Here is a 16002-nt window from a genome sequence, read left to right on the forward strand (position 1 = left end):
AGTTCTTTCTATCATCTCTGTGTAAATCTTCTAGACCCTTTCCTGTCCTGGTCTGAATATTCTTTGATTTTATTTCTGGCCTCCAGGGCTCATTAGCTCCGAGTTTCATTTATTTATTTATTTATTTTTGGTTGGAATGCAAAGTCAATGCTTTTGGCTTCAGATCCCACTTTGGTCTCTTTGTAAAGAATACCTACTTATGGCTTGGGGGGGTATAGGGAGAGGAAAAATTTGATAAATTAATTTTTGTCTTTCTTTTTTGAAAGGCAATGCAGTGTGATAATTCTTGGCCACATGTGATAATATCTTTTATTTTGCATCTTCCCTTGTACAATTCTAAGAAAGGAAGACCAATTATCTCCTGAAGTGTTCCAGTTCAAAACATAATATTTAATTAGTAATGCAAGGGTGGAATATGGACAGAGGAGGGCTGGATATATAGATTTGGCAGTTATCTGAATAGAAATGATATTGAACTCATGGGAGTCAATGAGGTCTCAAAGTGAGAGACTGTAAAAACAAGAGGGGTCAGGAGAGAATCTGGGGGAACAACAGTAAAAGTGTATAATATGGGTGGTGTGATACAGTAAAGGAAACAGATTAAGTAATTCAACTGAACAGAAAGAAAGGGAAACGAGAGAATTATCACTAATAGAAGCAAGTATCCAAGAGAATATAATCAACCGTGTTGAATGTTGTAGTGAGGTCAAGAAGGATGAGAACTAACATCATCATATTTGGCCAACATATTTGGCAATGAGAAGCTCACTGGCAACTTTGGAGAGAGCAGTTTTAGTTGGATGATAATTCTAACTGCAGAGGGATGAGAGGCAATAGGAGTCAAGTAAAGGCAATGAGTATGAACAGTTTCATCTAAAGGGAACTGAGATGGAGGAGAGATACAGAATGATATGCAGAGTTGATGGTAGAGTCTAGTTGAAGTGTTTTTTCCTCTTTCATAATGACAGGTGACATATTGTCATATTTTACATTCATCGTCATAGATTTTTCACAGACTTTCTAAGAAGGAAAGGAAATTACTGGTCATCTAACTTATTGCTGAAAAAACTCAGCCATATACCTAACAAGTAGTTATCCAAACTTTACTTGGAAGATCTCCAAAGAAGGTCCACTGACATAATCCATTCGATTTTTGTACAACCGTGACCAAGATGAATATTTCTACATCTTCTTTCACATTAATTTTCTACTTTCTTTGGCCAAAAAAGAACAAGTTAAATCCTTCTTCCACATGATAGAACTTCTAAAAGCTGAAGACAATTACCATGCATTCCCTAGGTCTTTTCTCTTTCAGGCTAAAAATCTCCAGTTTCAACTCTTCCCCTATTGTAGAAATTCAATGATCTTGTTTGAACTTCTCTGAATACTCTTTAATTCATCAGTGTTTTTTGTGAAAGTTTTTTTTTTTTAAAGGATGGGGAAGACATGGTCATGTATGTAAGCAGAAGGGAAGGACTAAACAGTATAAAGAGAAAGAATATGATTATGGGAACAATTTTCTGAAGATGGAAAGAGTAAGATTAAAGGTATATGTAAGAGAAGTAGGTCTTGGTGTGGAAGATCAAGACATCAATAATTAGAATGAAATAAAATGCAAGAGAGGATGATTTTAAGAAGTTATGAAACATAGAGAAATGAAGGAGCTCATGGCAAATGATGCTGATTTTCTTTGATAACCAAAAGTTGTAAGAAACACCAGCTCTTGCTCTGAAATCATTCTAAATCCTCAGATAATGCAAAGACTCTCCTTATCTTTCACCTTTACTTATAAGAACTTGTGCTTTTATTCAGTACTTGAAATGAGTGAATAACAGCTACTCAATTTTTTTTTAGAAATGTAAACAGTTTAACTTTATTGAGTAACTGATTTCTTCTCAATATTTTCAATAAAATAGCCACAGAATCTCAGTTGGAAAAGATCTTGCTGATCATATTGTCTAAACCATATCTGAATAGGATTCCTCTCTATCCCTGAGAAGTTACCATCTAACCTCTTAATGAAGACTTACAGAGAAATATACCACCTACTTAAATAATCTGTTTTACTTTTAGAAAGCCAAAGTACACTTGAAGGACATTTGTTCTTCACTTCGACACTCTTAATTCTATAGAATTTTTCTCTCAGATATGATATCACATTCAAACCAATTCCTATGCCATATCTTGCATTTTCTTGCAATTTCAAAAGATTGTGCTCCATATCTGGAATGTACTCCTCAATTCTCAGAATCTCATTTCCTTCAAAACTCAACTTGAGTTACCTAAAATATGAGGCCCTTCCTAATCCCCCTAGCTACCGGTACACTCCAAATTATTTCATATTTGGGTATGTGTTTTGTATTTATTTATATGTGTATATGCCATTTCCACTAAGATGGGAAGCAAAGTACAGTAGACAGATAATTGGAAGGTTCAGATTATAGGGATAAGAACAGGGACTAGACTTAGATTTCACAATAATAGGAAATGACAGGACTGGCTGTTACTTCCTACTTATTTGAACTTGGGTAAATCATTTAAGCTCTGTATGCTTCAGCTTCCTCATTTATAAAACAGGGAGTTGGAACAAATGTCAGAGGTCTCTTTCAGATAAAAACCTATGATCTTGAGACAGAAAGTAAGCTCCTTGTGGGCAGGAGCCATTTTGCTTTTGCATTTGTATCCTTAGTGCCTAAGACATTGGGGCCAAATGTCTAAAATATAGAAGGCATTGAATAATGCTTGTTGATTACTGACTGAATTCACATAGTTCCATTAAATTTCATTTGAAGTAATAGATGAATTCCCACACTATTTCCTTTATGTAGAATAATTTATTCTAGTTTCTCAAATTAACAATAAATATGCTTCGTAAATATTCTTGTTTCAGGATAATAGAGGTACCAAAACCTCAAAAAGAGGTTCCCATAGAAGCAGTTTCTTTAAAAGTTAGAGCTCTTCCATAGACCAGAGAGCTCTTTCTATAACCTGTTAATGTCTTAGGTTGATATTGCCACTCTTCTGCCTTAAAACTAATACATAGTATTGATTCTAAGGTGGAAAGTAAGGGTTTATTAAAAAAATATCAACTGTTAAATCTCATTGTGAAATAAATTTGAATTGCAGAAATATTCCCAAGAGCATTTTTTCTTCTTTATACCTTGTGGCCAGATGTCAGTCCTGGCATAGTCTCTATGGAAAGCAAAGTTTTCTGTGTAGTGAAAAAAGCTTATAAGACTATGTCCTAGTCCTTACAGAGCAAAAACATACTACATAGAAAATCTGTTTCATTACCGATAATTTTGAGGACAGTAAGATCAAAAGCCCACTCATACAAAATAGAATGACTTCACAATTTTGAACCAAATAGCAGTTGCAGCAGAACCAAATAACTAGAAACAAAAAGGTTCTCTTATCTCTGTGTCATAAGTTTAGGACTTCACAGGGATCTGAAACAGAGGGACTATGTTGGAGGGAGTAGAGTATGTTGCTATCTTTCTGAATGTTACAGAAACAAATAGTATTCTTCTCCGGGGAAAAATTGTGTGGTAAAGTAGTATTAGGGATGAAGAGTGAAAACCAAATATTTAATGAAGCATTCAAATATATGTTATAACTACAAATGATTTGAAAAGTAGGTTTTAAAAGTTCCTGCTAGTCCTCTATGAGATATTTTCAGTAGCTTTATTTACTTCCATAATCAACATCTAGTACTTGCCTTTAAGAAACAGAAGTACTGAAATCTAGGGAGTAAGAAGTACACTTTTAGTTTATCAATCTTCATCACCATCAGCAAATGGCATTTATTTAGTGTTTCAAGATTTGCAAAGAGCTTTATAGAAAATATTTCATCTTAGTTTCATAACTGCATTATTAACCATTTTCCACATATACTAAGTGAGGAATTTTATATATATCAGAGGCATGATTTAAACTCAGGTTTGCCTTTTTGTCTAGAGTCAATTCATTTAATAGGATTTTAATTCATTTATTAAAATTTAATTAATTGAATAAGAGAGTAAACTTCCCTTTATGGAAGGGCCATGATTGGTATTTAACTTAATTTAATATTCAAAAGAGACAGCATGGCACAGTAGATTGAGGGCTGAGTCTTGAAGTAAAGAAAAGGGTTTTCAAGTCCCATCTCTGACACATACAGGTTGTTTCATCCTAGGCAAACGACTTAAACTGTTAGTGCTTAGGCACCTCTCTAAGAATATAAATTGAAGAATGGCAGATAATCTACAGTAGCAGTTTCCTTTCTCAGAAGTTCTCTAATCCAATATAATCACTAGTCTGCCCTCTCCCCTAGCCCCCTTAAGCCAAAATAACAGCATGTACCATTTTAAAACTGAAACATTAAATCTGTTTAAAAATGATAAAATGACAGCTATAGAGTTAAAAGGGGCTTAAAATATTTAATCCAACTTTCTCATGACATAGATGAGTTAACAGGTCCAGGGAGGTTAAGTTGATTGGTCATGAGGCAGTAAAGGACAGAGGTAGGATATGAACATAGGTCTTCATTTCAGAACCAATGCTCTCTACAATGTTCCATCAAAGTACTATATAACTATTAAACATTCTAATTGATATTTTATAACAATTTCTTATGCTACATAGTACTTTATTATTTAAAAATATTTTCACATACATTATTTCACTTGCTACAATAACTTTTTTAGGTATGAAAGGCAAGTAAACCAATTTTAAAAAATAACTGAAAAAAATAAACCTCTGGAAATTACTTGCCTTAATTTATCCATGTGTAATAAATAGTAGAGCCAGTTTCAGCCCATAGATCTTCTGACTCCTAAGTCCACTGATCTTTGTATTTAATATCTCAATATATAGTACTAAATATGGGTCCACTACTCATTATGTATGCCTTTTATACCACAAAAATAAATTAATTTGACTACATGTAGTACTCAGTAATCTCAGGGGTTGTGAATTCTCATAATAACATTATTCATTCATTTAATGAGCATTTGCTGAGCAATATAATAGGTGGATTATTATGCAATATCTATCATGTTAATTATCTGTATAGCATTTGGAATTTTTCAAGCATATTTCATGTTTTATAAGTCAGTATTAGAATGGCACATGCTTAGGTGTTATTTTAATTTAATTTATTTTTTTTGCTTCAGATCTGTGATTTAATTAGTGTGTGTATTCCTGACAAAGAAAACTAGGAATGTCCTCTGAGTCAAGGTATTAGGCTTGCAACAGTCCCTTTCTTTGAAGTCCTTATGAATAACTATCCACATTTGATATCTATCTATTGATAACTATCGACTGTTAAAAAGACTGTTTGAAATAAGGAGTTATAAAACAAATGACAATGAATGTGAGGCTATATATTATCGTTATGCAGGTGTTTAAATCAGTTTGAAAAAAAAAAGGGCATTATTACCTTGGTTTTTCTGGTGCATCAGAAGGATTACTACAAAATGGTTCTTGGTAAATAGTTTCTGCAAGGTCATGATCCAATAAAGTTGCCATAATTTCTTCCCGACTTGGTGGGGACATGAGTGGTTTCAGAATATGAGCAGTTCGAGGTGTGAAACTGCCATTTTTAGATTGTGAAGGAGAACTGGTAGATCTTGGTGAACTGTCTGGAGTGGGTGTTAACATCTCATTATTTCTTGAAACATATAATTCTAAGTCTTCTGAAGCTGCATCTACAAGTTCACCATCGGGAGAGGATAATATTGCAGTAAAAGAGGTATTGATGGAATCAAGGGACTGTACTGTGTCAAAAGAAGTTTCTTTTCTAGTGTGGTTTTGAATCCAGTTTGAATCACTTGGCTGTGGAAGGCTAAGAAACACTTCTTTGCTTACGGAATTCCTACTCAAAATGGATTTCTCATTTATACATTCACCTGGCTGTTGGACACAGAAAGAATCCATTATTGAATTAGATCGAGATGATAGAGGGTGTAAACTGTTTTTCCACTGACTGTGCCGATGATTCTCATTGCCTTCTACTGGTGGCTTATCAAAAAGTTCAGGACTTAAAGCACCAGATCTAATCCAGGAGGCTGGGTCTGCTGAAAGATGCTTGTTTTCATCACACTTCTGACTATCATGACTTAAAAACTCATTTTCAGTGGTTTGTGCAGGAAACAGATCTTGAACTGCATCACTTAGAAACTTCTGTGGCAAATTCTGATCAGCTGGGACAAACTGACTTCCTGAATAAAAACTACAAAATCCAGTTTGCCCTATGGTATTAATATCAAAATTATAATTATGTTCTGGTGACAAGCTATCTTCAAGTGAGTAACAACTTTCAAAACCTGGATCTGAAAAAAAGATAGGGCTATCGTCAGAAATGGAGTGGTCTATCTGACCAGTGTTCTGTAAATTCAAAGAGTCTAATTTTAAAATTTTGGGGATTTTTTCTTTAGGTTTTGTACTTCTAGTTGTTCGAGGTTTTCTTGGAGATGTTACTGATCGTGATCTTTTGACTGCTTTATTAGGTTCAAGAGAACAAGAAATGCTTCTGTTCAGTTGAGGTTTACTTGATATAGGGTCTTGCATAACATGTGCATTTTGTGCTTTCTGCTGTCTTTTTTGGAGTAATTCTTTCAGAACTGCTAATCCAGACTGTCCTTCCCCAAATGCAGCTGCTGATACGTTTCGATTTTTGCACTGAGAAAGTGCTTTGGTTTGTGAAATTGCTTCTGACAGTGATCGCTGCTTTACTCTTTCAGGTTTAAAACTGGACATATCCAAAATAAAACCCCTCTGTTTCTGCTCCCATGCTATTTGTTTTATTGGACTTCTCAAGGAAGTTACAAAGCAGTTGTTAGGTAACTGAAGAGATCCATGGTTTTCTTCAGAGGCTATGTGTATAGGGGAATAAGGATCACTGTGCTTTGATGGTTCTGGCATGCAAACAATGTGCTGTTGACTATCTTTGCAATGCAAAAAATTAGGGGCATGTAGCTGATCTGATTTCACTGAATCTAGGGAGCTGTGATGTTCATTTAATTTTCCAACAGATGACAAAATTTTTTTGTGTGAATTTGCATTTTCTTCTGCCTTTGTAGACATCATATTCAAAGATAACTGTGTATTCTGAGCTACCTGAGACAAATGGTTGGAAAGATCAAATATATTATTTTGAATCAAAGTTGACTCCTTTATACTAAAAATGGTACTTTGATTATGGGACCATTGAGTATTCATTTTTGATAATTCCTTTCCGGTACCTATAGGTGTAGAAACTAATGATGAACATAAATCATCTTGTGGAGAAGAAAATGCTTGCAAATCTATGGACTTATTTTCTAAGGAAGAAGGAAAGCAGCCTGGTGACTTCTGTTGCACATTAACTATTGAAGGGAGTGGAGTTGAGAGGGGATGTATGGTAGCAGGGCTAGGCACAGAAACATCTTTCTGTTTATTAAGTGACTGGGAACCTCCAAAGTTGTTGGCAGTCTCAGAGAGATCTTGGTGTTTTATTACAAACTTAACTTCAGCATTTGTTTGTGTGTTTATTTTTTCGTCTTTGAATGTTATGTGCTTTCTTGAGGTACTGCCTTTTTCACTTATTTTTTGTTTCTGCTTTGCTCTAGGTTTCTTCCTTCCATCCTCTCCTGGCTTTCGAGTTTGAGTTCGTTTATTCCTTTTTTTAGAAACTACAGAGGGATTAACAAGTTTTGTTTTTGATTTCTTAACCTGAGCTTTTGCTCGACTATTTTTTCCCATACTGGAATTAATAGCCTTGCTGTTATATATATTAGGACCCTTAAAAAGCAACAATGCTTCTTTGTCTGAAGCAGTAATAATTTCTTCAGCTCTTGGATCTGTGGGAGACCAGCAGCGAGGTGGAGAAGAATTCACAGGACTTGTGCTTCTCTCAGAAAGAAAACCAAGCTTAGACATAACATCACTGTAATTCAAGTCACAGTCTTCAGTTTCAGCATTGTAAGATGGAGAGGGAGGAGAAAGAATAGTATGTGATCGTTTTTTCCTAAAAGACAACGTTCTTTTGATATTTTTATTATTTGTCTTCTGCTGTTTGCCAGTTTTTTTCTTTGCTGACTTATGTTTTGCTTTCCTTCTATGACTTTTCTTTGGTGTTAATGGATAAATGGGGTATTTGGTTGCAGGGGAGTCAGGAACTTTTGGCCAAAAATCCTTCAAAGGTGCAAGCTTTTTATACAGGTCCATTTTTTCCTCTGTAAGTATTACCTGCTTCTCTTTAGAATCTATTTTCCCTAGCTTCACAAGCATATTTTTTCTCCCTCTAAATCTATTAATAATGATATACTTAATAATGACAGGTGGCAGTTTTTTAGACATTTTTCTCCGTTTTCGAGATTTTAGAGATCCATCTAAACTTTCACCAATCTCCATGGATTGAGGTAGGCTAATTTTTGAGTTGTGTGTGACAAAGCTTGACTCACTATCTTCAGTCTCATAATTCACTTTACGTTTGGCTCTTAGTGTGTATTTATTTCCAAAGAGTCCAAAAGATTGCTCAGATTCCAAAGTTCCATCTCCAAAGTGACAGTCGATACAACTATCTGCAGGTGCTTTATTTTCAAAAGCTTCACGAGCAACTCTAATTACATCATTGGATAGTGCATCATCTTTCTCAGAATTAGTACTACAAGTGCTACCTTGCAAATAACAACCTTCTTTAGTGGACCCAATATCATTGATACTGGGAGGATTCTCCTGATGATCTACAAGTTTCTTTTTACTTAGCTTTAACCGAGACTGTTTGTTTCCAGGTTGCAGTTTATATGTTACAGGGGATAGTTTCTGTGGTCTACTAAGACAATTAGAAAGAACAACACTTGGAAAAAACATATAATGTGCTGCTTGTTGGCTGAGACTTGGTTTCTCAATCTTATGTTCTTGAAATTCTTCATACCTAATTTTAAGTTTACTGATTCCACCTTCATCACTGGCACCTTCTACAGAATGCACCATAGTTCTACTCTCACCTGAGCAAGACACTAATTCACAATTTTCAGTTAATGATGAGGGAAAAAAATTATTTAGAGCTGTGCTGCTACCTTTTTCAGTTCCTTCAGAGGTTAGCTTGTTTTTTGAGTGACTCAAATCAGAAAAGTTGAAGTTTTTTCCCAATGTACTTTCATTAATATGGTGACTCATATGCATAAAAGAAGCATCTTTTTCTACCTTTCTAATGCTGGTATACTTTCTATTTGATATTTGTCTATTCAAAGATGAAATATCTTCTTCATAGTCAAATATACTACTTTCACAGGAAGAAACTGCAAAGATTTCTTTCTTGCTACTTTCTTTATGAGAGTTTTCAGAATGGACAGTACTGCTTAAAGACCCTGGGTACTTCATGGAATAAGGGCTTTCATTTGTAAGAGAATGGACTGTGTGGTCAGGTCCTGTCTCTATATTGTTTGGCTGTGAAAGATCTTCTATTAAATCCTCCTTATTCAAAACATGGGAAGAAAGGGCACTTGTGTGTTTACATGGAAAGGTAATTTTAGCAGAAGATGGGGGTTCTAATGTAGCAGCATCTTTGTGAAAGATGGAGGTCTTGACTGACATTTTGCTTGTTGCAATAACAGAGGAGTGAGTTCTGGAACTTTCATTGTTCAATGGATTGTCTGTAAAGAGAAAATAAGTTAGTTATTTTAAATTGTCCCTCTTTGTAAAGATCTATTTTAAAATACCTTTTCATATCAAGATACAATCATGATGAAAGAACCTATGCATAATCAAATACTTATGTTATTGATTATGACTCACATCAACAAAAGGTCTCCACTGTTAAAAAACTGAAGACTAAAAAATGATTACAACACGCCCAAGTATACAATACTCCTACAACATTTTTCAAGCATCTACAATTACATTCTCCTCTTTTCTTATCAAAGGCAGTAGGCATAGAAGGCCCAGGCTCAGAGGCAGGAAGACCTGGGCTCCCACATGGGCTGTTTGACCCTGTCACTTACCTTTTCAAGGTCCTAGAAAGCTCTAGAAGATGCATGACAGAGGAGATACCGGTTGCATTTGTAGAGGGAGTTAGTTTTCTTCTTTATAATGTAGAAAGTCAAAGGAAGAGAACCTTTCCTCACTCCCTAACAATATTTTCTACTTACATAATCTAGGAAGTTCAATAGTAAATTTTGTTTCATGATCTACTCCTAATTACTTTGTTCAGTTTTTCAGTCTTGTCTGACTCTTCATGTCTTCATGACCCCATAAGATACTGAAGTGGTTTGCCATTTCTTTCTCACGTAGATAAAAGCAGAAGTTAAGATACTTGCTCAGGGTTACATAGCAAGTATCTGAGACTGGATTTGAATTCAAGACATTCTGAGTCCAGGCCCACTACTTTACTCATTGAGTAACCTACTTGCCTCCTAATTACCTGGGTGAGGATTATTTCAGCAAAAGGGAATATGCTCAGAAAATGTGAATTAATTTTAATATTAGGAAGTTAGACTTGCAAACAATTATCATTTAAACCTTACCTATGGTCAAGAACAGATTATTTTTTTTATTATTTGCACTTTGGGCTCACTGTACTTCATTAGCTCACTTAATTAAGATGATGACATTTTACTGAGTAGACAAAACTGACATAAAAATAGGCAAACTAAATATGAGATAATTTGGGTGAGATTTGGAGGAGGGATCAGAAAGAGCTTCATGACAAAGGCTAAGTTTTGAAAGAAACAAAGAATTAGGGGCAGCTGGGTGGCTCAGTGGACAGAGAACTAGGACTATAGACAGGAGGTCCTGTGTTCAAATCTAGCCTCAAATATGTCCTAGCTGTGTGACTTTAGACAGGTCACTTAAACCCTATTACTTAGTCCTTCCCACTATTCTGCCTTGGAACTAATACATAGTAGAAATTCTAAGGAGGTTAGGGTTTAAAAAAAGAAAGAAAGGATTCTTCAAGGTGTAAGTGAGGAAGGAATGCATTCCAGGCATGGGGGAAAGCTGATGCAAAGGAACATACATTATTAAATGTGTAAAATCTGATCATCCTAACATTTTTACTCTAATTCAGGAATTGGGAAACTGGAGGTAAGAAAAGGAAAAAATATTTATTTTAACCATGAAACATAACTAAAATTAATTCAGTCCTAATACAAACTTACCTTTTTGTATTATTATTTCAAGTGGAAGGGACATTTTCAGATACTTTCTAAATCAGGTATTATTTGGAAAAGGATAATAAAGTAGGTTATTTTCCTTGTTTCCTGTCTAAATTATATGACCACGGGATTAGATACTTAGGGCTAATTCCCAAGAGGCCATAAGCAATTTTCAAGTGAAAAAAATCAAATCCACTAATAATTATATGAAAAAATATTCTAAATTCTTGTGCTAAAGTACCGTTAAAGCAAAGTGATAAATATTGGAGGGGATGTGGCAAAACTAGGACATTATTGGTGGAGTTGTGAACTAATCTGACCATTCTGGAGGGTAATTTGAAACTATGCCCAAAGGGCCATAAAATTGAGCATACCCATTGATCCTGTAATACCAATACTGGGTCTGTACCTCAAAGAAGGGGTGGGGGAACTTGCTTGTACAGAAATATTTTTAACAGCTCTTTTTGTGGTGGAAAAGGATTAGAAATTAAGGGCATTTTTATCAGTTGGAGAATGGCTGAACAAATTATGGTATATGTTGGTGACAGAACATTATTGTTCTATAAAAAATGTAAGCATGATGATTTTAGAAAAAGCTGGAAAAATCTACATGAACTGATGCAGAGCCAGAAGCAGAACCAGGAGAACACTGTACACAGTAACAGCAATATTATACAATGATCAACTGTGAAAACTCAGCTGGTTTCAGCAATACAACAATCTGGGACAATTCTCAAGGATTTACAATGGGGAATGCTACCCACTTCCAGAGAAAAAACTGTTGAGTTGGATGGATGCAGATCAAAGCACATTATCTTTCATATCAATTTACTTGCAGTTTTATTTTGGGGATTTGGTTTTGTATGAGTGTGTTCTTACAATATGGAATAATCAGTATTGAAGTGTTTTGCATGATAAAACATGTAAGGCTCAGATCAAATAGTTTATAACCTCCAAGTGGGGAAAGGGAAGAAAGGGAGGGAGAAAGTTTGGATCTTATAATTTTGGAAAACATATGTTGAAAATTACGACATGTAACTGGCGAATAAAAAGATTTTTGAATTTTAAAGAAGATATCTAGGGTTGGAAGGAACTAGAAGGTCATCTAGTCAAGTTTCAGATTTTTTTTTTTTGTTATTCCCAATGGCTGTAGTCATTTTGTATATTGTTTTTCTGGTTCTGATTAATTTACACTGCAACATTTCATACAAGTCTTTGTGAATTTCAAAACTAATCTACCCTATTCAGACCATCCTTTAGAAGATGAGATTTAGCTGTTTCCTGATCAATAACAATAGAGATACTTGGAATAACAGAATCAGGTCTTGGAAACTACAATCTCCACCCTACTCAGGGTAACAAGATTAGGAAGGGCTGCAGCAAAACTCAAGATTTAGTTATTTTGAGGATATGGTCTTCAACAGACATGTGCAAAAAAAGGACAGACCTCTGGGTGGTTCGAGGTCAAGCTAGAGACACCATTGGCACATGGAGACGCAGGAAGTGAGGTAGAAAACAGCCTCTGGAGTTCTAAGGACTTCCTGTGAGGAGAGCTAGAGGCAGTTGGAGGCTGGTGCTTGGAGCTGGAGGAGCCCCACGGACTGCTTTCCTTCAGATTGATCACGTGAGTGATAAGGACATAATCCCTTTCCTTGCCTTGGCTATCCAAGGCCTTAAAGCCAAAAATTTGGCAGCTGACATGAGGGTTTCATTTTGGAATTACATAAGGAAATTCCTTGGAGACCTTAAATTAATATATATCAGTCTTTTAAAGTGATTTCAATATCACATCTTCTCATGCTTCTCTAAATTCTTTATAATTTCTGATGGCAAGATAATATTCCATTATATCCACAGATCAAAAGTAGTTTAGCCATTCCCAATCAAAGACCATTTACTGTATTTCTAGTATTTCACTACTCTTAGATGCTATAGAAAATGCTGTAATATATATTTTGGGACTTTTCTGTCTTTGACTTCTTTGGGGTATATGCCATTTAGTTCAAACTCTTCATTTTACAGATAAAGAATGAGGTCAAGGGAGGTTGAGTGACTTGTCTAAGGTCAAATAGCTAAAGAGAGGATTTGAACCCATGTCTTCTGACTTGAGCTAGGGATCTTTCTACTGTATACCAAGCTGAAAGCACAGAAAGCCTACAAAGCCTAACAAATGCCTCAGAAAATTATATACATTTTAGAAATAAAGTATCAGTTATCCAGTCCTTTCCAAAGGAAATATACAAGAAATGTATACAAAACCATCTATACCTGTAAAAAACTATATTATTAAGGCTTGCCTTAGTGCTATTCTAAATATTTCCCCTTAAAGCCAGCAAACTCTAAAAATAGTTTTGTTCACTTACCACTGTTTTCATCTGCTGTTCCATCTAACTGAGGTATAGAAAGATTAGCAAGAAGCAAATTGTTACCACTCCATTCCATTTCTTCTTCTGAAGAAGAATCTTCTTCTTCAGTTGAACTTCTATGGATGTTTCTGCACGGTGATCTAGAGAAGATTAAGATCATCAGTATGACCATATGGGAACAAAATTTATGCTTTAGACTTAAAGAAAATAATTTACCATACTTGAAGTTATGGTACTGCAATTCAATTAAAAGATATGAAAATTTTAAATTCTTTATGAAATGACAATAGCTTCCATGAATTTCTTTTTAAAGCAAAAGAAATTGCATGTTAATTGTAATCACCTTAAATTTGCTCCCCCCCAAATGCACGGGTGCTTTCTGAAAACAAAATACAAATTGAGATGATAAATCTTTTTAACAATTATGTTTTAGTAGCTATCCATTTTAGTAGTGCTGACTCTTCACTATAATAGAAAAAAAATTATAATTAACTATAGCAAAAATATAGTAGCCTATAAAAAAACTCATCAGGAGAAGACTATAGTGCTCTAACTGCATTAGCCTAAACTAATAGTTCTCAAATCATTGATCATATATTTGAATATCATCATAGGAGAATTCTACTACCTTAGAATTTTTTCTGGTATAGGTATAGGTATAGGTATAGAAAATTTATCTGGTATAGGTTCAGTTCAGCCCAATGTCCTTATCTATCAAAGTATTTTTTAAAATCCTGGTTCTGGCACCAATCTGATATCATTCCCTTCAGCTTTTTGTCATCTGCAACTTTGATAAATATATCATCTGTGCCTTTATAAAGTCATTGATGCCTTGCACACTTATGCTACAGATATTTCAACCACATTGCTACCCCTCCACCCTCTCCCCAACAAGGATACCAAGCTCTCCATTGTTCCAGAAATATTTAAGCAAAAAATACCAGTATAGTGACAGTATCCAAGGGTATGCAATACTCTATTCCAGCAGTCCTCTGCCTCTCTTTTGGGTGGGGTGTGAGGACTGGGGTTGGTGGGAAGATAGGGGATAGGCAGGAAGAGGTAGAAAGAGAGGAAGATTTCCATTTATTCAGAGGTCGGCTTTCTTTTAGTAATCTTTTAATTTATATGTTGTAGTTGTATAAGAAGCATAAGTCTAGAGCTGGAAGGGACCTCAGAGGAATCTAGTCCAATTCTCTCAATTTAAAGATAAGGTAATAAGGTCCAAGAAAGTTAAGGGACTTTCCCAGGGTTATATACCTATTAAGTATTAGAGTAAGAACTTGAATGTTGATCCTATGAAAAGAGATAGTGTCTTTCTGTGCGCGCGCGTGCGTGTGTGTGTGTGTGTATAAGTTATATTTCTCTTCATTCTGCAAATTTTGTTCTTATTGGTTCATAAAAATCTTTCCACATTTCTTTGAATTCCTTATATTACTATTTTATGCCAAATAGTATTCTATTACATTCATTTACCACAGTTTTAAACTAACAGATGGGCACCTATTTGTTTAAAATTCTTTGCTACCACAAAACATACCACTGTGAATATTTTAGTACATATAGGATCATTATTTCTGACTCTGACTTCTTCAGGAGTAGATAACCAATAAGGTGACCGCTGAGTCAAAGCACATGGATGGAGAGTTAAGGAACTTCTTTTACATAATTCCCAACTGAAATCTAGAACAGCTAGAGACTTCACAACAAAACTTTGGTGTATCTACCTCTCCATAGTTTCTTTAGCATTAAGTGATCATATCTTTTATAATCTTTGCCAACTTGCAATGGGAAATGAGAGAAGACACAAAATTTATTTAATTTGTATTTTGCTTATTATTAGTGATGGGGCATCTACACTCTGCTAGTCTTAATATTTGATATGCATTGACCATTATCAAAAAACCATTTTATTCGTGAACATCTCTCTGTAAGCTGACAACCAATCATTAATGAAAAACTCTTTGGAAACAGTTGTTCTAACAATTTTGAATTCAAATGATAGTTCTATTACCTAATTCCAAATCCTTTCTTTTCTTCCCCAAGAATAATGAGACTTTAAGAAATATTTTGCAAAAATTCAGGTAAACTATATCCACAATATCCCCCTCATTCACCAACCAGCTTAGTAATTGTACAAAAAAAAAGAAAGAAAAGAAAAAGAAAAAGAAAAAGAAAAGGTGGTTATTTTGGTTTAACCTGTTCTTGATGAGGCTACGCTGGCTCTTTGTGATAATCACTTCTTTTTGTTATAGATCAATCTCTTTTAAAAGTAAGTAGGAAACTTTGCCATGAATCAAAGACAGGCCCAGTGTTGTCTCCATTCTTTTTTGCTGGAAAATGAGGACATTTGACCATCTCCAATCCTGTTTCAAGGATCATTAAAAATGTCTTGGCAAACATACCCACCAGCTCCTTTTGGTACCCAAAAAGGTAATTTATTTGGGTTGAGTTACTTAACTCTTCAAGTCAGCTAGATGATCATATATTATCTTCTTATTTATTTTAGCTATTAACTCTTT

General features: G+C 34.8%; 1 protein-coding gene across 7 annotated transcripts in view; it reads right to left on the minus strand.

Moving 5' to 3' along the window:
* Positions 1-16002, minus strand: part of REV3L (REV3 like, DNA directed polymerase zeta catalytic subunit) — a 255690-nt gene that overhangs the window by 93128 nt on the left and 146560 nt on the right. For all 7 annotated transcript variants that reach the window (XR_008915876.1, XM_007484438.3, XM_007484437.3 and 4 more), the window contains exons 12-13: positions 13481-13623; positions 5420-9617 (exon numbers count right to left, since the gene is read on the minus strand). Coding sequence is in view for 6 of the 7 variants with exons in the window: in XM_007484438.3 (XP_007484500.1) it covers positions 5420-9617; positions 13481-13623 (4341 nt within the window). In the remaining variant the exon portion in view is untranslated. The remainder of the gene's footprint in view (positions 1-5419; positions 9618-13480; positions 13624-16002) is intronic.

The sequence above is a fragment of the Monodelphis domestica genome, chromosome 2 (assembly GCF_027887165.1).
Source record: "Monodelphis domestica isolate mMonDom1 chromosome 2, mMonDom1.pri, whole genome shotgun sequence".
NCBI lineage: Eukaryota > Metazoa > Chordata > Mammalia > Didelphimorphia > Didelphidae > Monodelphis > Monodelphis domestica.